General features: G+C 41.2%; 1 protein-coding gene across 5 annotated transcripts in view; it reads left to right on the top strand.

Moving 5' to 3' along the window:
• Positions 1 to 26,470, top strand: part of akap13 (A-kinase anchoring protein 13) — a 108,455-nt gene that overhangs the window by 66,058 nt on the left and 15,927 nt on the right. For 4 of the 5 annotated variants that reach the window (XM_008284867.1, XM_008284865.1, XM_008284866.1 and 1 more), the window contains 18 exons: positions 256 to 632; positions 3,684 to 3,731; positions 7,189 to 7,366; positions 7,835 to 7,937; positions 10,637 to 10,679; positions 10,924 to 11,035; positions 14,494 to 14,653; positions 16,737 to 16,804; positions 16,897 to 16,963; positions 17,488 to 17,638; positions 17,874 to 17,986; positions 18,075 to 18,221; positions 18,964 to 19,220; positions 19,695 to 19,820; positions 20,349 to 20,466; positions 23,583 to 23,831; positions 23,972 to 24,048; positions 25,560 to 25,741. In XM_008284867.1, the coding sequence (XP_008283089.1) occupies positions 256 to 632; positions 3,684 to 3,731; positions 7,189 to 7,366; positions 7,835 to 7,937; positions 10,637 to 10,679; positions 10,924 to 11,035; positions 14,494 to 14,653; positions 16,737 to 16,804; positions 16,897 to 16,963; positions 17,488 to 17,638; positions 17,874 to 17,986; positions 18,075 to 18,221; positions 18,964 to 19,220; positions 19,695 to 19,820; positions 20,349 to 20,466; positions 23,583 to 23,831; positions 23,972 to 24,048; positions 25,560 to 25,741 (2,576 nt within the window). The remainder of the gene's footprint in view (positions 1 to 255; positions 633 to 3,683; positions 3,732 to 7,188; positions 7,367 to 7,834; positions 7,938 to 10,636; positions 10,680 to 10,923; positions 11,036 to 14,493; positions 14,654 to 16,736; positions 16,805 to 16,896; positions 16,964 to 17,487; positions 17,639 to 17,873; positions 17,987 to 18,074; positions 18,222 to 18,963; positions 19,221 to 19,694; positions 19,821 to 20,348; positions 20,467 to 23,582; positions 23,832 to 23,971; positions 24,049 to 25,559; positions 25,742 to 26,470) is intronic. The other variant, XM_008284868.1, reaches the window with a different exon arrangement.

Here is a 26,470-nt window from a genome sequence, read left to right as displayed (position 1 = left end):
AAATCTGGGATAGTAGTGAATGATTTCAAGAGAAAGCAGTTACTTTAACACATATAAGCTCCTTGAAATGATAAATCAACATTCCATTAGAGTTTGGCGTTGAATTTACTCTGTTCTGAATTGACGAAGCTGCTCATGTGGCTCATAATAAACTATCACTGCCTCTTTTACTTTTACAGTTCCCTGTGGAGGCATGATGCTGGACAGTGATGTTGTTTAATAAAACTAATATATTACTTTTTCTGATGTCTGCAGAATGATGAACCACTGACAGGAGGCGACAGTGCCAGCGAGGTTTCCGTCTCCTGCTCTTCCACAGACGACACTGCCAGTGTCTGCCCGTCCAGTTCCAGTCCGGAGGGAAGTCAGGGCCTCGGCTGCAGCTGGAGCCCAGAGGAGGGCATCCAGACTGGGGCTGCTGTCACTGCAGGACTGGACGGTGGTGGTGGTGGTGGTGGAGGAGGAGGAGGAGGAGCTGGAGAAGCTGAAGAAGAGGCCAAGGACAGGGTGACAGAAGTGCCTCGGCGCTCCTCTCTCTTCCGAAACAGCATCCGCTCCCTGTCGCCTCTTCGCCGCCACAGCTGGGGTCCTGGAAAGAACAACGGAGGAGACGCAGAGATGAACCAGAGGAGGTGAGAGTGGGAAGGGGACTGGATTATGTTGGATTGGCTGGTAGATGAAGACTTTCTAATTACATTGTGGATGGAACTGAATAGAGTGTGAGATAGGAATGTTGCTCTTTTGTCCCAGACGCTGAGTCTTGGGGTTAATCTGGTGTTAGTAGATGTCAGTAGACCTGATGTGTGCAGATGTCAGCATTATTAGGGCTTGTTGATGTCACTCTCTCTGTGCTATTTTGTGTGTTTCCTCCTCCTGCTGTGAGCAGCTGTGTTGCCATTTGTCTGGCTTTGGTGGGGAGCTACCAAAATTGTACACACAAATGCACACAACAGCACAGATACACACATCCACTTCATGCACATGTTCTCACGCTTCTACATTTAAAACCACACACCCAACCGCACTCACCGGAGCACATACGGTCGTCAAGAGTTACTATTACTTCATTCTCAGTGGCTCTCCAGCAGCACATATTAGGAACAAGACCTTGACAACAAACTTTCCATCACTGACTAAACAGCAGCCTCTTACAGACTATCTGCAGAGGCAGTTTTTAAATTTCTTCTACTATGCTATGACCAGCGATCATTGCATTTTATTACTTAGGAATAGTGTGTGCTCTGTGTAACAGGGTCACAATAATATATTCTGTTCTGAGTTATGTAAAAATATTGTGCATTGTGATATATAATCTATATTCCTAAAGTCTGTGCCACAGAGAAGGACTAAAAACGAACAACAAACCAAACAAAATAAATAGCGGCTACTGCAGGCATTTATCAGCGACTATTTTTATGATATCTAGTTGGGCCAAAAACAGGCCACCAAGCTTGCTTTATAGTGTAACTAATGGCAGAAAAGAGAATTAGTTTTTGACCGCAGGTGCACTTCATAGACAAACATGAGTCACTTAAAGATTTGTAAATAAGACACACATTTAGAGAACCTTGAGCTCTTTACAGAAATAGCAAAATGAATGTAATAAGAGCTAATTGGTGAGAAAAACATTTAATCAGTGTGTTATGTCGGATTTGTCTTGAGTTGTCTATGGTTTAGTCCCATTTTTAATCAGAAGTTTAACATTCGGAAGTTGTGCTTATTTGCTTTTTATTTATTTATTTACTTTTCTTTAACCAGGAAGTCCCACTGAGATTAGAAATCTCTTTTACAAGGGAGACCTTGCCAAGGTAGCAGCCATACAAAGTCAAAAAAACTAATATAAAACAGATACATGATACACAAATGAATAATGAAGAGTACAACAATAAAACAGATCGACAGCTATTCAAGGACAGTGGGCTCTCATGAAAAACTGTGACATTCCTCTTTTACTGTATTCTTTATGATGCTCTTAAACTCATTAATGGATGTGAATGTTTCTAGTTTGAGAGTTTTTTGAAGGTTATTCCACGACCATGGTGCATGATAGGAGAATGCTGTTTTACCAAAATCTGTTACAATCCAGGGAACATTTAAAAGCAACCAGGAGTTGCCAGGAGTTACTGGAAATTGATATTAACAGTGAGCAACGCATAAATGCTACCGAAGCATTTGATTCATTCAGTCCACAATGACTGTTCTCTGTTCAGCATCTCTGCCCTCAGAACCAGCTGTCTGTCTGTCTGTCAGCACAGACGAAGGCAAAGGAGAGCAGCTGCTCAAACTGTCTTTGCCAGGCAAAATGACAGAGTGACAGAAGTTTGCTGGATAAAAGTAGTTCTTCATGTGGTCTCCGCATTACAGAATCAGCAATGTATGTGTCATTGTTATGTTATACACTATATATGATTATATTTATTGAGTATATTGAATTGACTATACTTGTACCATTTATACCTCGATACAGACGGCTCCTGTTGGTGGTGTTTACTTACCTGGTTCATCCGTACTCAGCCCCATGTCCATATTGTTGGTGCTGGTGTGTATGCGTGTGTGTGTGTGTTGAGTATGAGTGTGATATTGTTTGTTTGTGCGTGAGGGAAGGGTGGGAATGATTTTAAGGTGATTTTAATCTGTAAAGCACTTTGAATTATATTTAGTATGAAAAGCGCTTTATAAATAAAGATTGATTGATTGATTGATTTAAACAACTTTCCGTAGCGATTACAGGCCACAAAGCATATCAGAAAGGAGAAAAAAAAAAGCAAAATTGTGAGGCTCTCAGGTGGATTTCTCTGAGTTGACATGGATTGATGCATTTGAAGAATAGAAGTCTGCCTGTAAGATGGACAAGTAACAAAGATCAAAACACCTCTAAAAACTTGTTTCTTTTTAACTGGCCTTTAGATGAAAGGATGGTATCTGTACAGTAAACATGGTGCTCTCAGCGGCAGGGTGTTACCTTAGCATAGATAAACACCTGAACTGGTTATGTTCAAGGGTTCTCTTTGAAGGCTCACTAATTAAAAAGTATATGCACTACAATACAATACAATACAATACACTGAACTTGACAGGAATGCTGAAAATTGTAAACATGTCCTTTATCAATTTTTTTTAGTTTAACCCATACAAACAGTGTAAAAATAGCTATCTGTGGCATTACAGGGGGTTATGCACACTGCTATTTCTCTGTTGGGTACAGCAACGTCCTTGAATATTAACATCAGAAGTTGTCTGGCAACCAGCAGAGACTCCAGGAAATCACTGCTCCTTGTTTAGAAATTGTGCTTTGATTAGAGCCAGGCTACCTTGTTTTCAGTCTTTATGCTAAACTTAGTTAGCTGTCTCCTTACTCCTGCTTCAGTTTTAATGGACAGATATTAGAAGAGTGTCAGTCCTTTAATTGAAACTCTTTGCAGGAAAGCAAATATCTTTTCCTGTCAAATTATTATTCTGAACAAACGCTAGTTTTATCACTTCATAATGGTAGCATGTGCCCAACGCACACAATAGTGCCCATAAAAATCTGTCATGCAAAAAGGATTAGGGAGTTATCCTCAATTAGAATAATTAATTCATTCATACGTCGCATGTGTTCTTGCTGATGCTCCATCCTTTCAAATCCCAACTCATCTCACCCATCATCCACCACTTGCTGTCTCTGTTTCCATCACCTCCAGTTCCATTCGTAGCCCTGGTGAGGGGAAGCCGGCCTTTCACAGGAGAAGGTACTAATACATCACATTCCACCAGTTCATCTATTGCTGACATTCACTTGTTTCCTGGTGACATGCATTGGCAAATTTATGTAGCTGTGGCCTTTGTGGATCCCTCACTTTTTAATGTATGCTTGCTGAACTGCTGCTGCATTCTGCTCCATCCCTGCAGGCTACTGCGCTGAAAAATGTTGCTCTCTTTTCACCCCTGTGGAAATGTGCACAAAATACAGTGGCAAATAGATGGTTGAGGCATTGGTGTTTTGTATTGCAGTGGTAATAACAAGCAGCCAGAGCCACAGAAAGAGAAAGCTGTGGACACTCAGCTGCATTGAGGTAGAAATGCACCAAGATTTTTTTTTTTTTTTTTTGATGTAATAACTTCCTGTAGAGAATTTTTCAAGACTGTAACACCATCAGAGAAGTTTTAAATTCAATCTTGGAGAAGACAGCGTGCCATAGCAGTGAAAACAGACTGGAAGTTGTTTTAGCTGTAGAATGACTTTGTTGACTGTGTGAATTGGTGCTCTTTGACCCAGAAGTAACGAGGAGGAAGCACCGAAGAAGGAGCCAGCCAGCTTCCACCATTAAGTAATCTTGTTAGTATGACCCACAGAAAAGCTGTTTCAGTTCTATAGGCTGATCCAAAATTCTCACCCTGAGCACATGAGGGTTGTTGAATTTGAAATAGCCTTGAATTTGTACTCAAGCAGTATGCCCATATCCATGAAAGGCCTCTCTAGTTAGGGCTGATGATTGCAGTCACAAATTTGTCCAAGGGTAGAGTAGAGTAGTCCTTTGGGTTTGGATCCAAGCCACACATCACTTTTAGGTTTCAGCCTTCTGGCATTAAGTACAGCTTATAGTATGAGGGTTGATCAAAAAGCTCAGAGACTGTACCTATAAAAATCAAAAAACTGTACCCGGAATAAATTTCGCCACCATCCCTGTAGAAGTCGCCCCCTTTTGCAGTGATACAGTGCTCCCAGTGCTCCTGCAACAACACAGGGAGCAATGATTGCGTTGTTGTGGCCAAAAGAAGCGATATGTAATCACCATGCTGTAACTTTATGCAAAATGCATTGGACCACCCACATGCCATTGCACCTCAGTTCAGACTGCAGAATTTTCTCCTGACACCTCAGGAGGTGACAGTAGAACTCCACCTTGATTGTCCAACTGTGTGGGACTAATTCCCGGTGAACAGCCATGTAAATATTAAAGAAAAAAACAAGCATGCTCCTGCTGTGCTTCTGAACTGACATGCCTTGTCTGGTTTAGGAAACTGCGGGCTTTTACACTGTGAAAACTGCTGTTTGTTTTGTTGTTGGTAGCTGCAGACCCACTTCTGGTCACCAGTAATGATCTTTGTGATGCCTGACCCAGAAGGGGATGTTGTCCTTTGTGCTTGCAAATGTACACCTACCAGTTGTCACGAAAACATGTAAAACACAGGTTCCACTGTTTATGGCAGAGTGCTGCTCATGCATGTTGCACACACGTGATCATGACTGTCTCTGTGCACGCATACAACAGCTTTCAAGCCTCACAGATTCTAGATGGAGGCCAGAATGAGATACTTGGCCAGGCAATGGTGTAGACATAAGAGGCATGCAAAATCATTAAGACAGAGTGATTTTCTCACTGAAATTTATGCCAGTAACCTTTTTTGGCTCTGTACAAAACAGATTAAAGGAGTGGCTCATTTGATGGTGTTCAAGATTGTGAAGGGCTATTCAAGCTTATACCTGTTTCTTCAGTAAGATTTTGATCTTTCATCAACAGAATGTTTTGGTGCCAGTAATGATCTAAAGTCAGCTGAAATTAGAGCTTCACAGAGTTACAACTGCAGCCAGACTGTTTTTTTTTTAAATATGACCTGAAACATACATCTTTAACATTTGTGCTCTAAATTCTTGTCACTGCATCTGTGACTAGTTAATAATGGCCGATAATAACAGGGCTCCTCCATATCTGTCAGGCTCTAATTAAGACGTGTCTCTCATTGTCATAGGCCACTGCTGTAACCATCTGGCCACATCTGTCACATTCAAGAAAGCAGTGGCTACCACAGCAGTGGTTCCAGCAGTGCTAATAGTGCCCAGGCTATTGTGCCATTATTGCATGTCAGGGAAGCAGCTTGGGTTGAGGTTGATCTCCTATGTGCTGCTGATTTTAAACACAACACTGCAGCAGGAAAAAACTTGAACCCATTTACCATGTTTATGTTTCACAATGTGAAAGTGTGATTGTACAGTACGTACTCTGTCCACTAATTCCAGAACAGTGTGAATGTCCTCAGACAACCCTGTGCCTCTGTCCTTTCCACATCCGCCTCTGCCTGCTTTACTGTCACTCTGCCATACTCGCTTGTCCATCTTCCCATTGCTCCTCTTTATCTCATAATCTCCTGACCGCTCCCCCTCACTCTCTGTTAGCATCAGCTGGTGCCCTCCTGCTGCTCCCCACAGCCACGGTGTGGAGGTAGTTAGATCCCTCAGGTACAGTGTGCTCGTGTGTGTCAGATATTTCCTTTTTTGCTAAGAGCACATGACCTTCTTTGAATAGGGCGTATTTACATGCTGCTTGATTTGCATATGTCGTTGTTCTGGCTGTATATGCCTGCGTTTGTGTGTGTGAATGCCCTGCCCAACCAGTCAGTAGCTTCCTACAGCAGAGAGTTGCAGTAGCTGCTGGTGTTATTCATGTTTCAGTATGGAAGACCTTCTGGCTCTGTAGGATAGTATATAATAATACTGCCAAGAAGGACACCTTAATATGACAGATATAGTCATCTACATTTACAGCCCCGAGGATAGGTGAGTGCAGCTTCACACTGGTCACTGATAATCACCAACTCATGATTCTTTTAGTCCAGTTTTAGTTAGTGATGCTTGAATATGTTGGACTGATGATTTGCTGGATAATGGAGTACCATACAAAGCCAAGGGCTGGAGATAAGAGAGATTTACTGCTGGAGCTTTAACTATCACGGAGTCGGTCCTGAAGCGGATAGAGCTGCAGCCTCGTAGCATAGCTCATCCTGAAATGTAGCTGTAGTTTTCCTCTCCATAATCATTGTATAGGATTTTTCAAGGCCTCTTATTTCCAGTCATAGATCGATGTAATTGGGTTTGTAAATCACAGCTGCACAGCTTGCTATGCTGATGCTGATGTTGGAAGTCATTTGCAGCTGCTTCAGCTGTAAATCTGCACCAGAGCCCAGTGATAACTCAGCTGACTAAACAGTGTGCAGGACCAGCTGTGTGTGTATGTCTGTCAACAGGTGCATGTGTGCATGTTTGTGTCTGCTTGTGTTTGTTGCAGTAGTACATGTGTGTATCCAGAAAGCTGTGATTAATAGTCCAGAGAGGCTAGTGAAGTGTGTGTGTGTGTGTGTGTGTGTGTTTGTAGTACCGTCATTTCTCCTTCATTGAGGTCACCTTTGCCTTCTGTTTTGTCCACACAGTTACAGCCTGGAGGGGCTCAGTGGGGTCCAAGAAGAGCTGAGGGGCCCCACAGCCCAGGGGCCCCGTATCCTGGAGCCTTCAAGGATGCCCAGGCATGACAGTGATGACAGAGGCTCCCTGGTTTCTCTGACAGAGGAACAGGAGGAAAGAGGGGAGCAGGGCAGACTGTATGACCCGGTCAGCTGATACACACACACACACACACACACACACACACGCAAACACATGCACATCAAGTTTGTCCTCTAGATGTCAGATCTTCATAGTATCACACAGTTAGCCCAGAGGAATCCTCAAAAACATTTTCAGCCTAATTCATGAGAGGAGGAAAGGATTTGTAAAGCTTGTACATAAACAAGACTTACAGTATAAACAGTCAGGGGAAATTTGAGATTTGTCAGTGTGGGGATTAGTGAGAATTAATAAACATCACTTTCCTCAGGCGACCTTACTCTGTTCTCATTGAATTTAAAACAAATTGTGAACATAACCTCACTAATCAAATGTGTAGTTTCCCTTTTTAGTTTGCGGTTCCTGTTTCCAGTTAAGCAGCTGATGATGTTTGGTTCCACATTATGTCTGCCTGGCTTTTTCACATCGTCACGCATTAGGTTCGATTCAACCTTGTGTCTTCTTGCTCTGCAGAAATCAAGGCGGTATCGGCCTCTGCGAAACAGCTGTCCTCCCATGAGCCTGCCCCTTACCAAGTCTGTATCCATGCTTGCTATCAGCCAGAGAGACATAGATGGTAAGTGACAAGCTAGGAGGCTGCTTTGCTATTTTAACATCAGTACCACATGAAATTTACCAGTTCTTTCAAGTCATGACTTGTGCCATTCAGCCCCTCTGAACTTTATGTCAGTCAGTTTCTTTTCTGTTTTCTTGCTTTAAATCCTTATTTGATTATAACTAGAGCATTCAAAGTGTCAATTTTGAATTTACCTTTAAGTTTACTTTGTATGCGCCTATTTGTAAAAGGGCCGGTACACAGAATGACACAATCATTTTAGGGGCCAGATGTGTATTTTTTCCTAGTGTCAGTCAGAGCAATGATGGAGAAATAACTACAAGATAAAGTATAAAATGCCACATAAAAAGAGTAAAAGGGCAGTTAAATATGCAGGTACTGCAGCAGAATTGTTAATTTGCCAGATTTCTTGATCTTTATCAGTTATTATTTATCAGGTGCTGTCATGACATCACCATTTGCCATCCGCAGTCACAATAGTTCATTGTAGTTACTTAATTTTAACAAATGATCAGTGCATGTTTTGGTTCTTTCCTCCCTGCCCACCAGCAATAGGACGCCTGAGACGTAAGAGGCGAATTTCCTTCTCCTTCAACCTTTCCCCCATTCTCACTAAATCTAAGTCTCAGTTCATTTATGGGGACTCCTCATCTAGTGATGATGAGGATAACTTGAGTAAGTACTGAACTGTAAACATAGCTGCAGTAGAAAATAGATGTGATGTCAGTATCAGAACAGTAGCTGTTCCCGTTAGAGCCCTGGATCTAGAAGTGACTGTCACCCATTCACGATGTGAATGTAAAAATAATGATGGCTTATCCTGCTAAGAAGGGTCACAAGCAGTGCAGCCAAACAAAACTTGTGTTTTATTAAGGGGAAGACATTAAACTCACAGACACACCCAAATATAATGAGGTAGTCAGCCAAGTACCCAGATTGAAGTGCCCACCTGTGACTGGATGAAAGGTGTTTGTGCCCCCTCTCCAGACGGGTCAGAAATCGTTCTGAAATCACTCAAATAGAAGAACCAATGTGTCCTAAAAGAAAGATTCAGTTGTTTGTATCTAAACTTCCCCTTGGCTTTTACAGTTCTGCACAGAGTGCTCTCTATAGAACTGATGTCTTTGCAGGGACAGAAAGAAATTAATTTAAGCCTGAATATAACTAAATGCTGAAAGCCAAGGAAGCCTGAATGTTCAAATACAACAAACTTGTCTCAGGAAATCATTAATTGCTGTTAATATTAAGCTACTTACAGTGTGAATGTGCAATTAGTATACGCTTGTAGTGTACTCATTGGTGTAGAAAACCATGTTTCACCTCAGCAGCAGGCGCTGGGGTAATAATTCCTGTTGCTCAGACTAAATAAGACCCTGGCTTCTCCTGTCCCCTACACAGCCCAGCATTTAACTGACCTTTACAGAAAATTTGCCTTTCTTTAGTCTCTGTGGAAAAAATGAAACACAGTCACTAGAGAACAAGGAAAAGAATCATCATAAACACTGCAGGTGAACTTAGGGAGCCTTTTCTTCCCGCAGGACTAATATGAGCCTGTCACCTTTACTCAAAAACACTGAGGCATTCCTTCCTTTTTTTATCTGTGAGATATTTCCATTAGTGTTTTGTCTCCTTGACTCTGTTGCTAGCAACATGGGGAGGCCAAAACTTTGCCCTCATTATCTTGTTTTGGGTTTGACTTTGTGATGCAGAGCAGGCAAACAATGCTTTGGATATTTTCCTGGGCGTCTAAACACAGGGTGGAAATGTTTGCTCAGGATAAAGCAGATTTCTCTCTAGAAAAGATCCATGAGTTATATTTCACTATGGCTGCTATTTGACAAGAAACCACAGTGTGTGCTTTAAGTATTCATTTTTTTTGAATATGTATCATGTTTTATCGGTTGAAAAAATACAACAAGGTCAGAGATGAATTAAAAACAGCAACATCACTGAAGCCAGAAAATCACAGTTTGAATAATGTAATATCTGAATAGAACAAGCTAGCTGAAACCATCATGGCTTTTGTGTTGTGATAAGCTGAATAGACACAGAATATATGAAATATATTTGGTAATGAGATCATAATGTTTTGCATGTCAAAACAAACAAACATATATTTGTGTGTGTGTGTGTGTGTGTGTGTGTATTGCATGGACTTAATTTGAAGAGTTTGTGGTGCTGTACCTCTATACAACCAGAGATTTTTTGGAGTCAGTATCCATCCAGCAGACATTAATGGCACTGGATAGGAAGGCAATACTGGCTCTAGCTTTTGGCCTTGTTGCTGCTCTCTTCTCTGTGCCAGAGTCATTTGGTTGTCAGCCTCCACAGAGCTCTACAATGGTATCTAAAGGCTAAAAACCTTGCCCAAGGGCATTAAAAGTCGCTCAGTCTAGTCTCAGCCAAATCTTTGCAGCTAGGACATGAACTGACAGCCTCCTGGTCAAAAATGTTTTCCTAACCATTAGGTTAGTGAGGTCATTCACTGACTGTATATTCAAGGACATGGTGCCTTGTGTGGTCAGCCCCTACACAGAGATTTCCACCACCTTAAATATAGGGCACAAGAAAACCTTCCACCTGAGAGGATGAAGTGAATTAAAAAATGAAAAAAAAAAAACCAAAAAAACTCCTGTCCTGTTTTTACCTGCTCCTGAATCTTTGCCCTCCTGCTCACTTCCTCTCTTGTTTCTTTCCAGGTATGAGGTCGTTTTCTAGCACCTCTGGGTCACTAGCATACAGGTCAGTCCAATTCTGAGCATACACATAACCAGAAAACTGTTCTTTAGACTTTTACTGCTTCTGGGACCTTTATAGTCCTATAAAGAACAGTGTGGAGAAGCAGTCAAATGATTCCATGGGACCATGGAACTATTACAGTGCTGTAAAGAACCATTTCCAAATGTGTGAACAGGTATGCTCTGTGAATGCAGCTGTTGGAGACTAAAATTAAATGTGTGTGTGTGTGCACATGTGTGTGTTCCAGTATTTCAGAGGAGGAGCCTGGGCCTCTGCGGAGCGACACTGAGGGCAAAAGCGTGACAAAAGTCAGCCGGACCTTCAGCTACCTCAAGAACAAGATGTACAAAAAGACCAGGGTGGGTGAACATGGAGATTTTAATTCTTCTTAATAAAGTTGTTACAAGACTTTAAATGAACATTTTTGTACTTTTCTATATGTTAGTTATTATCCAGTTTCAGCAGTATGCTTAGTCAAATTTCAGCCTCCTCCTTAAACATTTATCCCTTTAACTGAGGATGAGTGAACACCAGACTGTTTTTCAGCTTCACACTGCTCCACATTTGTATGTTTGAACACATTCACACTGGGATCTGCCCTGCGCATCTTCTTCTGTTGGCCTCTGAGCAGCCCCAGTTGAACAGCTGGGGGTTACTTGTCTTGCTTAAGGGCAAGTCAGTGTTCCTTGTAACTTCCCTCATTCACATTTCCCCAGTAGGACTGGTTTTGAGCGCACAACACTTTGTGGTCACAGATCGGAATCTGAATTTTGTTTGTAAGATGTGGTCCAAATGATCTTTCTTTGTCATACATGACAAGGGCATGTTAGATGATTGACCTAAAATGTCTTGTTTCCTGTGAGAACGTAGAACATTCCCTACATACATACATGTAGAGGGACGATCATCCTCCATTATCTGTTAGATGAAATATTTATTAGATAAAATTATTTTAGTGAAAGAAAAACTCACATCAATACCATCAAAATCTTAATGGGAACACCTTGATCAGTATTGCTCTCTCAAAATTGTCACTGACATACTCTATTGTCATCACCATTAATGTGATGAGGGAATACAGTTGTGAAAATCTGGACTTTTAAACTGTACTCATAATAGGTCCTTAAGAGTAAAAAGCACCTAATTGGATTTCCTCAAAAATGGCCATAGAAAGTATTAAAAAGTCTTACAGTTAATTTACAGACATTATAGACAGTAATTTTTGTTAAATGGTGTTTTTATATCCAATTGTAGGCTGTCAGGAGACATTACACAGCTATAAACTCTGCGTGGTGGCTGCGACAGTAGATTGTGCCACAGACTCTGAGTCAGACCTAAAGTGAACACAGACACTCTGACGAGTTACTTGGAAGCTCATCTGCTCGTAGTACGCAAAAACCGACTTTAGAAAAATGAGGAATGAATTCATCATTTTCATAGTTAATCATCTACTCATGCAATGCTGCTTACGTGAGATCTCATTAACGCACTTAATTTCATCATAAGGAACTCGTGTTACATACTGCTCGGAAGTACTGAAAAAAATATGATATAATAATAAAAAATTCTTGTCCGTATCTTTTCTGTTGCTCCTCCGTCATCCATAATTGGAATGATTATGAAACAAGCAGTAAAATACACTCTCTCTGGTATTGAAAGGGTTTGGAAATTCCTGAAGTTAGTGTAGTGAACCTTGTAAAAACCTTGGGTAAATATTCCGGATTGAGAAATAAAGTAGACATATATAGTTACCAAGATGTCTGCTTTCTGTAAACATGCAGCTCCTGCAAAGAGACACTGAGGGGTGAACAGGAAGTAAAACAGGAAGATGGAGTTGACTGTGGTTTTAGAATCTCTTCTGTAACCTCAACCATCGCCTTGCTTTTAAAGTGACAGGATTCTGAAAGCTCGGTACTGCTGGCAGCTGCTCGTTTCTGTCAAAGGTCAAAATTATTGGCTGTCAATAAAACTTTGATGTTTAAAAATGGACTCATTTTCAATTTTGTTAGGCCTTGTCAGGGTTACAGTTAGCGTCCGCAAACAGCTACATACCACATTAAAACTAACAAGAATAGGACTTGTTAGGAAGGGAACCATGCTCTTCTGACTGTCTGAAGTTATTCTTTGACTCCTCCGTTGTTTTGCACATACTGCTCAGATGCAGCTTTGGCACAATATCGAAAGTCTAGATGTTCAACAAGCGGATCTACTTTGTGCAGTTTTGTGACATCGTCCGTACTAGACTAAAGGGTCATTGCAGAAATAGCACCTCCTGTAGCGAGGCAGTCACTTCCTCATTGCAGCTTTCCTAATGGCGCCTCGGTGCTGGTAGTAGCTGCAGCCGCTCAGCCACAGTCAGGGATGTTATACAGGAGATTCACAGGGAGCCATTGCTTCTCACTGAGATGGAAAAGCTGGCTAGAGGTAGGCTAACACAGTGCTCTGGTTTCCCAGTCAAATTGTACTAAAAGAAACTGTCACAGTATCATGTTAAAAGTGATTCGTGTTCCCTTCTGGGCTGATGGCTTTTTCCAGTGAAGTCATTGCCTGCTTGAATATGTTTCACTAGAATGTCTTTTTGTTCAAATCTATGGTTTAGATGTCACAAGTGATTGCTTCTCCTGTTGTGTTTGCTTGTAGCCAAATGAAAAGCGTTCTGAGAATCATCCTTTTTCTAATAAGTTGAAGTGTTTTTGTATTTTGTGTTTAATATAAACTTACAAAATATCAAATAACGATTGTTGCTGCTGGGAAGGATACTTTATTAGCCATTTAATTCATAGACGTTTGGTAATTAGTTTCATCATTGGTAAGACAGTTGCTGTCGAGAACGAACGCTGTGTGTTGTAATGCCTGTGTGTTGTAATGGCTATAAAACATGCTGTGGTCCAGTCAGCGTTTCGGTATCTTGAAACGGCTGAACAAAATGTGCTCTAGTGTGTCAGAGCTTTGTGGTCCCCTCAAACCAAGAGGCCCAGGGCTGGCCATTAAAACGAACTGGAAAACTCCATTTTCCCATTTCCTCTGGGTTTGGGTGGAGGCTCTGTGATGTAAATCCAAGAGAATAAGAGCTCTGTTCTTCTCTGCATCACTTTATGGGATTGTGATTCAGCTCAGTGTACAGAGATGACCAACATCTAAGGATGACCTCGTCTATTAATGCCAAGGCATCAGAAAGACAGCCCTGTTATGGAAAGGTCAAAGATTTGATTCCCAGACAGTGTGTCTCCGTCAGCAGTCGTGCATTCTGCAGAAGAGTCTCATCATAAGAGGGTCTGAATAGGAGCTTTACGGTAACTGGGAAAACAACACAATGTGTAGTATGGAAAGTGCCATCCTGCAGTAGAAACAGTTACTGTTTGTACTACTTACAGACATCTGAAGCATTACAAACGTTTAAAAAAGCTAAATTATCAGAGTCTTGGCTGAAAAGTCCCACTGTCTTTAAATGAGACAAACCAGAAACAACTGTCTAAAACAAAAACACTTTTCATTTAAAAGAGTCCCTTAATGAGACAGTTTGTTGTCAGCATAAATAATGCATCACTTAATATGCAAAACCCCCTGCTGTGTAGTACATCCGAGTAATAATGCTGCTCTGCAGGGTTTAGATTGGAATTTAACGTTAGCAACTGGCCAAATGGTGAAACATTTTGTCAGTGTCTGGTATGTTAGTCTGCTCCACATGTAACCTTGATTCACTGGGAGTCTGATTCTTTTCTAAACCTCTAATTGGATTGTAAAAAGTTCAAGTAATTATTGAAGCAAAGTTCATGCTTTGGTTATGTTCTTGACTGTTGTACTTCCACTCGTGCAGGAAAAGGACCGAGATAAAAAGGAGAAAGACAAGGAGGGCAAGGAGAAAGACAAGAAGACTGTGAACGGTCATCTTTTTGCACCAGTCAGCTTAAATCAGGCTGCCCAGTGCTCCCAGTGCAATAAGGCTTTTAACAACAAGGAAGTTTTCTACTGCACATGTAAGTACCTCTGTTTGTTCTTTTCTATTTCATTTCTTGCACTGATTTTTGCTCCAGTCTTTTTCTTTGGCTGTTTGATAGTGATCAGGACTCCTGTTGCTTTAAGTCAAATTAAAGCCCATTAAGTGCTGTGACCCTTTATTAACAGGATTCATCCTATTATAATGTCATTTCTAATATCAAAACACACTCAGCTGTGAACACTGCCAGAAACACACAACAGTGAACATACAGAGAGCAGAAGCAGAATGCCATAGTGGAAAGTAAAATGTCCTGAGGGGCATACATGATCAGCCATGAGTCACACAGCTGTGCAGCAGGTCATGTCAATGCACTGTAAAGGTTCAGTGTGTATTTCCGGACCATGCACTCTACATCTTATAAGCACGTATGTCTTTAAAAAGATAGATTTATAGGGAAATATCATTGACTCTTTGCTTGGCATTTAATCACAATTTAAACTACAGGTCCACCAGTGCCTGTGATGTAAGCAAAGCTTTTAATAGTACCTGGACGCCTGAATGTTTTGTATTTCTAACTTTGTGGAGCCAGGGTGTTGCCATGTCAGAACAGACCAGTCACTGTACTCTGTATCCTTCTTATTGGCAGTTAGCTGTCTGGCTGGATGGGTCTACTTGTCTGAACCAGCTTCATGATTTTGTGTGAAGTAGTGAAACTCCCTAAAGTGCTACTTCTAATGCACCCAAGTCAGGCTTTCAGTACAGACAACAAAACAGCTTTTGCATTGTTTTTTCCACTGGAGCAGCAGCAGCAGCCCTAAAGAGGATGTAGTTTATTGCACAAGCCTTTGGCACAACCCCAGAAAAAGCCTAAAAAGGAGAAACCAGCATTGCGATGGATCGCAGCGATCGTCTCAATGGTCACAAGCTGCCTCAGATACTCCAGACTGGTGAAAACAGCTCTTGTTGTGTTCAGTCGGTCTGGTTCAGATCATTAAAGCCACTGACAGTTGTGAGGGTGTGTTCTGGAGGTTTGTACTTGCAGATGTCTGGCTGGTGTCCATTCAGCACACCAATACAGTGATCCTTTGTCTAAGATTAGCTGGAATTAAATGGACATCCACATAAAGCAGTAGAGTACCCAATAAAACCACGAAGAAAGAAGAGAGAAAGGGAGAAATCACTGCAGGGATTTTGGATGTTTTTACTGTGCAGGTCATAATTAGATATCACATGATCTGCCAGGCACATACTTTTTTTCCCAACAGTGTTTTTTCTCAGTAACACAGGAGACTATTTTTGGGTGCTAGGTAGAGGTGCTTTTTAACCTCTTATTGTGACAGTGTTGCTGCCTTTCTGTACTTGTTGAGTTACACAGCATTATTTTCTCACCCTGACAGAGAGCACAAGTCTTGTTGATGTAATCCCATGAGCGGAAATGTTGTCTGCATGTTAGCAAGGATGACAAGATCTGATAGTGGATCTGTGAGTTTCACTTGTGCAACATTTCTGTTAAATATGCTTCTGTGTACTGGAGCCTGCTGGTGTGAAAATTAGTGGAAACTTGGTGCAGCTTTGTTGCACGGCTGAATTTTGACACAACCCGAAACAGTTCTTCCTCTTGTTGTCAAGCACTTCCTGATTAACCACAACAGTTGTTTTGTTTTTTTCTGCAAGTATGTAAACAATTGACAGTATGAAATGTGAACACTACATGGCTGCTTCTACAGAAAAACAGGAGAATTTGAGACCTTCTTTGAACAGGATCAGATTACAGAGTAGATCTTATTTTAGCAGTCTCAAATGATGACTTTGTTCCCAAATAGTGATTTGGGAATGTTTACATAATTGAAATTTTCCCATGCAATTCAGTGGTTATGTGTGTGTGTGTGTCATTCCACAGTCTATCAGTTTTTTTTCCCCCTTCGTCCACGAGCAGTATTACCCTCCGATTGCATCACATGCTCTGCTCCAGTCTGGCTTTCATTAGCGGGCTGGTGGAGTTTCCTGGCTGGCTATGAAAACCAGTCAGAAATTCTAGCCCCCACCTTTCCACACACCCTCACTGGCCCCACCACCACCCTCACCAGGCTCATAGTATTCACAGCTGCTTTTCTTTCCAGACTGCAATGCTTCCGTCCACAAGGGCTGCAGGGACAGCCTGCCTGTTTGTGCCAAGGTGAAGATGAAGGTAAAACTTCCCTCACTGTTAATCCACCACTGATTTGGTAGTATTCTGTTGTCCTGCAGCTAATATCGATTTTTTTTTTACTCTCTGTTTAGTTGCCCAAACAGCAGTTTGCAGTGCCAGATTCAAGCTCTTTCCCTACAGTCACGATGAGGAACAAATGTGAGTGTCAAACTTAACTGGGTGTAAAAAAATCCATAATTCATAATAATCATGTCAGAGAATTATTTGTAGATTCACTGTCAAACCTCTAATAGAAGGGCATATATATTTTTACTTTTTATTTCTTATTTGCCGCACAATTAGCGAGAAGAGTATTTCCTGTATGTACACTGTGAAAACAAGGGGTTCTTCTTGGGCTGTTTTTGGATCCAGTATTTTTTCTATCACAGGGTTACTCTCGAGAAAATTCATCAGTACACAGGATATGAATGAATAAACAAGTCCTCTAGCCTATACTCAAAGCTTTTAAGAACCCATATTGTGAGCTGTTTAATCAGCAAACTAAACAAAAGTTAGTTTTTTTCTCGCAAAGTTGTTATTATGGAGATGTAGGATAGAACTTACACAGAGAAACATTCGTAGCACAAAAAGATTCCTCAAAGACGATTCCATGTGGTTGTTAATGGGTTTGCAGGTTCTGATTGTATACGTGTAAACTGTAATATAAATTGTCTCTGGTCCAGCTGGTGGGACGAGGGAACGTCCATGGTCGGCCATCTTATCACCTGAAGACTCTTCTTCCCTGATATTGCCATCATCACGGAGACACACCAGCATCATGACTTTCCATGGAAACAACCTCTCAAAGAGCCTCTCAATAAGCAACATCGCTGGGTGAGCAGCTGTGTGTGTGTGTGTGTGTATTTGTGTGTATTTGTGTGTTCGTGTGTAGTGGCACAAGGAGCCTCAGGCATTCACATTTCCATTTAAATGACAGAAAATGTTTCTGTTGCTGTCTAACCTTTGTATAAAGTCACTTTTAATTGTTTGGTGTTGAGTCTTTATTTGCTTTCTCTGATTGCTTTAACAATTCATTTGACCACTGCATTATGATCATTTCTCCATTCAGCCCGGTGTTTGATGAGATGCCCATTAAAGGCCTGCGGTATCTCTCTCAGTCCACCGACTCACTCAACAGAACCAACCAGGTTACGGAATCCATGGAATCGCTCACTGATGAAGGTCAATACACACTGACAGAAAGTCAACTTTAAAAAAAAAAAAAGATATTTTGCTAATACTGTCAGTGTAATCTGTGTTGTTGGTTTAGGAACAGAGATGATGGACGGGCAGCTGATGGGAGAGTTTGAGGCAGATGCCAAAGAGATGGAGGCTGACTCATGGAGTTTAGGTGTGGAGCAGCAGTTCCTGCAGCAACTGGATAAAGAGCTGGTGAAGAGACAAGATGTCATCTATGGTACATCTGATTACTACACACTTAATGCAGTGACTTTGAGTGGGTGACTGAACATTATATGTGCTTGACTTGCTCTTAGGATGTTAATAAATTAGGAAAGACACAAGCTTTTTAAGTGCGGATGATCTCTCTTCGGCCTGGTTGGTTTCCTTTCCCTTTTATGTCAACTAAAAAGAAAGCGTTTTGTCATTGTAGACCATTAATGGTAATATGAGACATGAGAATAAACCTAGAGACATGAATTAATGCCTTTAAGCCCTAGATCAGCAGTATAAAAGAAAAAAAAGTCACTGTTATGTCACCTGAGATTGCAATAGCTATTTTCAAGCATGTTGGAGTTTGATTCAGTGGCAGACCTACTTTCCCTCAGCCAGCCTTGATGACTTTGTCTCAAGTTTGTTTCAGTTGCATCTCCAAGTCTCAATGGTCTATTGAGGCTTTACTTAATGTACTTAATTTAAGTATGCATTGAGATACATCCTGCTTTCTGTTAAGGTCCTTGAGATCCCTATTGCTTTTGATGTGAATCTACTTGTGACAAATCTTATTGACATGATTCTGAAAAGCATTTTCTCATTTATATAAGCTGTGTGTTGATCTGCAAAATCATATTATGAATTCTATAAAACTCTTTGCAGAACTCTGACATAGAATGTGTAGATTCTTAGATGTGTGAAGGATATAGAAACTGCTGCTTATGTGATTACTTTGAATAAGTGTCACTTTCTTTTATGTCCTGCAGAGCTGATGCAGACAGAGATTCATCACATCCGGACGTTGCGCATCATGTCAGAGGTGTACAGCAAAGGCCTGCAGAAGGAGGTGCAGCTAGAACAGCAGACAGTGGAGAAGTTGTTTCCTGCTCTCGATGAACTCCTGGAGCTCCATACGCAGCACCTCCTGCGCCTCCTGGAGAGGAAGAGGGAGAGCCAGCTGGAGGGGCGACTCTTTGAGGGAGGATTCATCATCAGCAGGATTGGAGACATCCTGCTCAGCCAGGTCAGTAGAGGGAGGTGCTAATGTGGTCCTAATTTTGTTTTAGTATTTTTTTACAGGATTTTTTGCCCAAGCTAGTATGAATCTAACATGTGTGTAAAAAGGGCATTCATCTGAAAAATCACATACACAAGAAACATTAACTAGATTTTGTCCAAGTTTCAGGGCTTTTGTAAAAGATAGCTGTCCGTAAGTATTATACAGCCAATAATTTGAATCCTCAGCTAATGCTAACCTTTTAATTTGCAGCATACATAGACCTCATATGTAAAGTATGTAAAGTTGCACATTCCAAGCCAAATATTGCACCAAGTAGTGCCTACAAATCACAAATATTTCTCTCAATTCACTGTTAAACTTCTGAAACTTTGAAATTAGACCCTGACCACATACAGCATTATAGCTTTTTTTAACTTCCTTTGCTCTGCTGTACCAGTGTTTGCTTTGTGTATTCATATCTGTCAAATCTTGTTCTAGTTCTCAGGATCCAACGGTGAAAGTATGAAGAGGGTTTATGGAAGATTCTGCAGCCGCCACAACGAAGCTGTCAACTTCTATAAGGACCTCCTGACCAAAGACAAACGCTTCAAAGCCTTTCACAAAGTTAGTGTGAGCCTTTTTCTCTCACATATTTATCAAGTATCTGCCAAGAAGCAGTGATACTTTCTGGAGTAGTATGTTTTCATGCTTTTTTTTTTTTTTTTTTGCAGAATTATTGTAGAGGATGTCTAGCTTTCCAAACATGATTGTTTTGGTTGAATAGGGTTCTAAACAAATATTGTCTTCTCTTGTAGAGAGTACTTGCTACAACAAGTGTTAACCAAAAGGCCTGTTCTTGTTCTGTGTTGTTTTTTTTTTTTGTTGTGTTCTTTTTGCTTTTGTACTTTTGTATCTATGCTTCATTTCAATCGGTGTGTGTATAGTAGACAAAGATATAAAAAGCCACTTTATGCTTGAGACTTTCTAGTATTCCTATAGAAATACCAGGGCGTAATCACAATGATCATCTCAGTATTACTGCTTCATTGTTCTACAACAAATGAATTTAAGGTTTCTTCCTGGATTATGTGAAACCCCGCTACCTGTTGTGTGGGCATGTTTCACTGAAGCACCTCTTGTTCATTGTTTCAGAAAAAGATGAGTAGCAGCATTGTGCGGAGGCTTGGTATCCCAGAATGCATCCTGCTTGTGACCCAGAGAATAACAAAGTACCCTGTGCTGATTCAGAGAATGCTGCAACACACTAAAGGTGAGTTTCATGTTGGCCTCTTCTCACTAGTCATCCATGTTCTTACTGTGTATACATAACTATTAGCACTGGAGGAAGTGGAAGAAGAAAGGTCCTGGACAAACACACACTGATATTTGCAGGCTAAGTGCAGAAGCCTTAAAGTTTATGCCTAGTATACTGTATTACGATATTTCCCCCCAGAGCAAGAGAGCACATTTAAAGTCATAGATTTGAAGTCAGTAAAGAAAAATATCACACTATGTTCTTGGATTTTTTTTCTTCCCTGGGGTGCCTTAATTGCATTGAAAGGATTTTCCCATAAACATGTGTCAGAAACAGGACAGAATAAGGCCAATCACTGCATTAGTATACAGAAACTGGTGCTGGAATATAGATTGTTGGAGGAACAAGTTGATTTGCAGTCCAAACTACTTCTAAACATTTTAGTAAGGCAGTTCTCTTTTTTTTTTATTAGGAAAGTAAAGTTTTAGGAGTTGTTGAGATGTGTAAATTTCACGGCATTGACCCATATGTTAAAAGTCATAAGAAGTGTAAAGGCCAACTTACTGTGAAGCATTGTCAAGCTTAACTCAGCTGGAGTTAATTGTTCATGTGAAACAGTATCGCCAGACTTGTAGAAAGAAAATTCAAAATCTAGAGTTAAATAATACTTTTCTCTTCCATATTATCCTATGATTCATATTTATTTTAAAATATTTATTTACTTTAGTATTTGTCACAACATTTTGATCCTGAGGAAAGACTAAATGATCTAAAAATGCCTCATTATTGCTATTTTTTTCCTGTAAGAGTTCAGCTCTTGTCGTATATTGAAAAGCATCCCACACTGTGGCGCTTGTTTTAGGAAACATCCTGAAAAATAGAATTTCTCACACTTGGTTTTATATATTTTAAGAAAAATGAGACATGTGTTGGATGGATGTTTTCGGGATAATAGATCAAGCATACTTCGAGGAGCTGAAATATTTCACACCATATTTATATCTGATTTAAAGCAGCTCGTCAGCTGGCCTCCCACTGTGTACATTCTCTCTAATCCTTCCCCAAAGCCTGTTTATAGTTCTATGTGGGATGGGGGAGCTCTGCCTTAATCCCCAAGGTGCTTTAGGAAGAGTCTCTCCTGCCAACTCTGACATATACTGAGAGGAAATAACGCAGTACACTCACAGTTAGAGATAGTATTTTGGTACTTACAAGCACTGAAGTACAACAGCCACAGCAGAAAAATGTTCCACTTTTGCGAAAAATGTTACATATTGCATTCAAAACTCAAGAGCAAACATGTGTATCAGAGACATATCAGCGGTGTATTTTCCCTCAGTGTGCGGAGCTTGAGGCCACTTGTGATTTTACTGTCATCCTGGCAGTCCCTGAAGGTCATTCTGTGGTTTCATTGCTGTATCACAGTGTACACTGTAGTAACTCAATATTTATATTGTGCTAGTTCACAACACAAACCTTCTCAGAGCACTTCACATTGCAACATCGAGACCGTACACTATTACATTATAGAGAGTATTATTATTTCCTTTGAGTGGCGCTTGGTGACAGTGGGAAGAAAAAACTCCTCTTTCAGGGGGAAAAACCTCTGGCTGGACCAGGGTCAGGGAGGGCAGCCATCTGCCTTGACCAGTTAGGGTGAGAAGAGAGTAGAGAGCAAAAAGCATAGCAGTGAGAAACAAACACCAAACCAGAGAACAATAAACACAAACAAGGTAACAATAAACAATTAAAAGTTCATTCTGAGTCACGCCACAATGACTCAGCCAATGCCAAGGTAGTGAAAGCCTTTATATGTGCAGTTTACAGTGGATATTCAGATGAGCCACATAGTAGCATGAACAGGAATAACCAAAGTTGTGTAACCGTCTGAGAAAAGAGAGGCTTCAGAAATAAACTTCAGTTACACAAAATATAAAGAAATAAATTAAATATATCATATTTGAAAAATTTACTTATTTACTTTTTTACGAAGGTTTACATGAGAAGAATGATGCCGCTCTGGCTGACTAGAAAACAGTAGATCATAAATTAATTCAGAAAACAAAAAACAGCATATAACAACCACAGATGATAACTGGCCAAATGACATACTGTTAAAAAAGCAACAGCTGAAGGAAAAGCCCGCTTTAAACACCTGCAGAGAGGTCAAACGCCCACCTTCATGGAAGCACATTTAGACGACCTGTGCTTTCCGCATTGTTCGAAGGTATTATTTTCTCAGTCAGCTTCTCACTTGCAGGTCCAGCGGGGTCCTTATTCAGTTACCTTTCAGTGAGTCTAAGGCAAAAGTCAGTGGAGAACCTGACAAGTGATGATAAGCTTTGTGCAAAAATGTCAACTAATCATCAGCATGCGTTCTTTAAGCTCGTCTACACTCTACATGCATAGACATGTTGAATGCTGTTTTTAGAATAATGGAAGTACATTTTAGTTAACCTACAGAGCGGAAACTATTGGGAGAGACAATGCAGCTGATGTTGCATACAGATGATCTCAACTGACAGGAAAGACAAGTGGTGTATGATTTGAGATGCGATAATCTTGCTGAAGTTCACAAAGGACTCACCTCCTTTCCTGGAGAAGGAGGAATGTGGGCAAGGCACACATGTGCAAATGCAGTTTTGGCACAGCTTCATCTCAGTTCCATTAAGTTGTAGTTTGTTTTCTTTTTTCTTTTAAATTATACAGGAACAAGAATAATGCAAGGGATAAAAGAGAAAAACGTCAGTGCAAATGGATGAAGTGTAGCCGACTACAGAAATCAGTGTGCCCAACTCAATTAACTAAAACCATAAGAAAGCTTTCAGCACTCTCTGCAAGCGAGTGGAAATCCAGACACAGTTAAATGCCACAATGAGAACCGAAATGTCACTTCATCTTCCGCTGTGCATAAACACCTTCTCAGCTGTGCCACTTTCCCCATCAGGTTTTAGTGTATTCGTCTGGAGCTGCTAAATTGCCAAATGGACTTTCCCAAAAATAATGGACCTGCATGTGTGCCCTTGCTGGATTAAAATCGTATTCCACTGATAATCTGGTACAAGGCTAAGTGGTGAAATGAAACCTGAGCTACACTGCTGTCCGTCTGACCTCTCACATGTCCACTGCAGAGAGCGAGGAAGACTACGACGACCTGACGGAGGCTGTCCGGCTCGTGAAGGAGGTGATAGCGGCGGTTGATAGCAAGGTAAACGAGCACGAGAAAAGACGGCGTCTGAAGGAATTTCACAGCCGCACGGACAGCAAGTCCATCATGATGATGAAGAGCGGTCAGATTTTTGCCAGGGAAGACCTGCTGAGGAGGAGGCTGATCCACGATGGAGCGCTGCAGCTGAAGAACAGCCAGGGAAGACTAAAGGGTGAGGAGATGTTTATTGTTGTTTTTACTGGCTGACATACTTCTATTTCTCTTTGTAAATGTGTGAAATGTGGAAATATGTTCATGTATTTGAACCTTACCTACTTATCAAAACAACTCTTTCTTCTGGGGGTTTTGCAGACGTCCATGCTCTGCTCCTATCAGATGTCTTCGTCTTCCTCCAAGAAAAAGACCAGAAATATGTGTTTGCCATGCTGGTAGGTTCTCACTGTCAGCACTCGCTCTCCCTTCCCCCATCTCTATATGTCTTTCTTAACTCTCTCTTTCTCCTTTCCTCCCGTAATAAACATCTTAAAAGCGCTACCAGAGATGATGTTGTCATATTTTCCTCTCCCACTGTTGTTGCTGTTAGCATTAGCTGCCCTGCTTAGCTTTCCCATTGTGCAACAATGCAATAATGCCTGCCTCTAGCTAACACACTCACTGCACCTAATAAAGCAGATCTGGCCCTGGGCTTCGAACCCAGCTGTGATAAATCATATAGGTTTGAGTCGTTTTTTCCATGTTTACAGGACTCACAGTTTGATGGCATGGCACGCTCTCTCGCAGTCACACACTCGCATCACGGGGAACGAAAACAGAGGCAGGCCTGTGGCATAATAATCACATCCATCAGGGGAAAAAAAGGCTTGGCATGTTTGAGTTGGGGCTGTTGACACTGAAAAGGGGAATAACATGTGGTTCTAAATGGATGTGAACAGGCTTGTGTTTTGGGGAGAATAGTCTTCAGTTCTGTGGATTACTGCATGCAGCTAGAAGCAGCAAGGTCATAGATCACCATCACCTGGTAGAACATTTTCTTGTAAAGCTAAAATGACAGTGGATTTTAGGCAAGAGATGAATCCATCATTTTGATGGATAGATATGGATTCTAACAACACTCATCTATTACATGCAAGAATACTTGGTCTCTGTAATATTTCTGTCTTCTTTATACTAGACACGGAGCATTCTCTTTCTTCTGTTTTTTTAGTGCAAATTCAACTATTCTGTTTCCACAAATAGTATTCCCTTACTGAACCGCAGTTGGGTAAAGGTAAAAACAAACACTTCTGACCAGAAAAACACTCTTACAAGACACCCAGTTGATGTAATTTGAACTTCAGAACAGGGGCTTTGGATTTTGTTCCAGTTGTTTACAGTGAAGTCACACTAGGAAGACAAACATGAAAAGCCTATTCTTAAAGCAACAAGTGGTTGCAGGAAAAATGTGGTTACAACTTTAGACTTTTAGTGGATAAAGCAGAAATAAAAAGCAGTTTGTGGTGTTAGTGTACTAACATGTGCTGCACAGTGTTGGCAGCCTGAAGGATGCAGAGTTCTCTTTAAATCGGCTGACTGACGTGATAACATTGAATCAGAATCTCAGTTTGTCTTTATTCTCTCACCCACCTCCTCACTCATTCTATAAACCTTCCTCTCATACTGACCTTCCTTCTGTCTGTCCCTTTATGTTCACTGCACTTGTTTCTGTCTTTCCTTTCCTCCCATAATTATCTTCCTGCTCCCTCACCCCTCCTTTTCTTCTGCTTTTCAACCCACCATTCTTCCTGCCTTTCTCATCCTCTCCTCATGTCTTCCCTCCTCCCCCCTTTCTTCCCTCTCAACCCTCCCACTGTCATCAATTGTTTTTTTTTCTTTTCCAATCCTCCTCCCATGTCGCCTCTATCCAACCCTCCCCTTCTTCCTCACCCCTCTCTCGCTATAGGACCAGCGCTCCACGGTCATCTCCCTCCAGAAGCTGATCGTCAGGGAGGTCGCTAACGAAGAGCGTGGCCTCTTCCTCATCACGGCAGGCATAGAGAAGCCGGAGATGATGGAGGTTCTGGCCAGCTCGAGGGACGAACGCAACACCTGGATGCAGCTCATCCAGGAAGCCATGCAGTCCATGTAAGTGACGTTCATTTGTGTGCGCATTTTAGTGTTTCTGCTTTAATACATTTGTGGGATAAATATGCTAATATTTATAAGCTTTAGGGCTTTCAGTTCCCAGAGGAGTATTTTAAAATTTTGTATTCAAACTTTTACTCCAGCATGTAAGCCCAAACTTCCACTCTGACCTAATCTTCCCCATTTTCTCTAACCTGTAAGCTCTGCTGCCAAACAAACTCAGTCTTCACGGTGCTTTACTCTCAGGCTGGCCTCTTAGAGTTTACCTACGGTGTATCTGTGTTGTAAACCAGGAGTTAGACCCAGCCCAGCTCTCTAGATAGTAATATACGGGAAGTTGTGACAGAGAACTGTGCTGTCAGGGGGATTAGCACTACTCTACCTGGGGATGGGATGTACTCAGGGACAGTCTAATGCTGGATTGGCTTCAAGGGCAGCTCACTATAAGCAGAGGATTATTCGAATGCAGCCAGCGGGAAGGAGAGAGATTTAGCACTCTGTCTCGCTCCCTCCCTGTCTGACTTCTGTCAAAACACAAAATTGAGATCAAGCTATTGGCAGGAATAGAGATAAAAACAAAAGTGATGGTCTGGCTGTCTTCTCTACCAAAAAACATCACATACTCCCAGGGTTGTCTGTTGTCCTGTGGTAGTATTGTTACACATAGTGGTTGTTTGTAGATAGGACTAAGGCTAATCATTGTTTTCATTAGTCTTTTCTTTTTAGAGA

Source organism: Stegastes partitus, unplaced genomic scaffold (assembly GCF_000690725.1).
Source record: "Stegastes partitus isolate 25-593 unplaced genomic scaffold, Stegastes_partitus-1.0.2 Scaffold377, whole genome shotgun sequence".
NCBI lineage: Eukaryota > Metazoa > Chordata > Actinopteri > Pomacentridae > Stegastes > Stegastes partitus.
The sequence above is the reverse complement of the archived record's forward strand: the minus strand, read 5'-3'. Positions and strand labels throughout refer to the sequence as shown.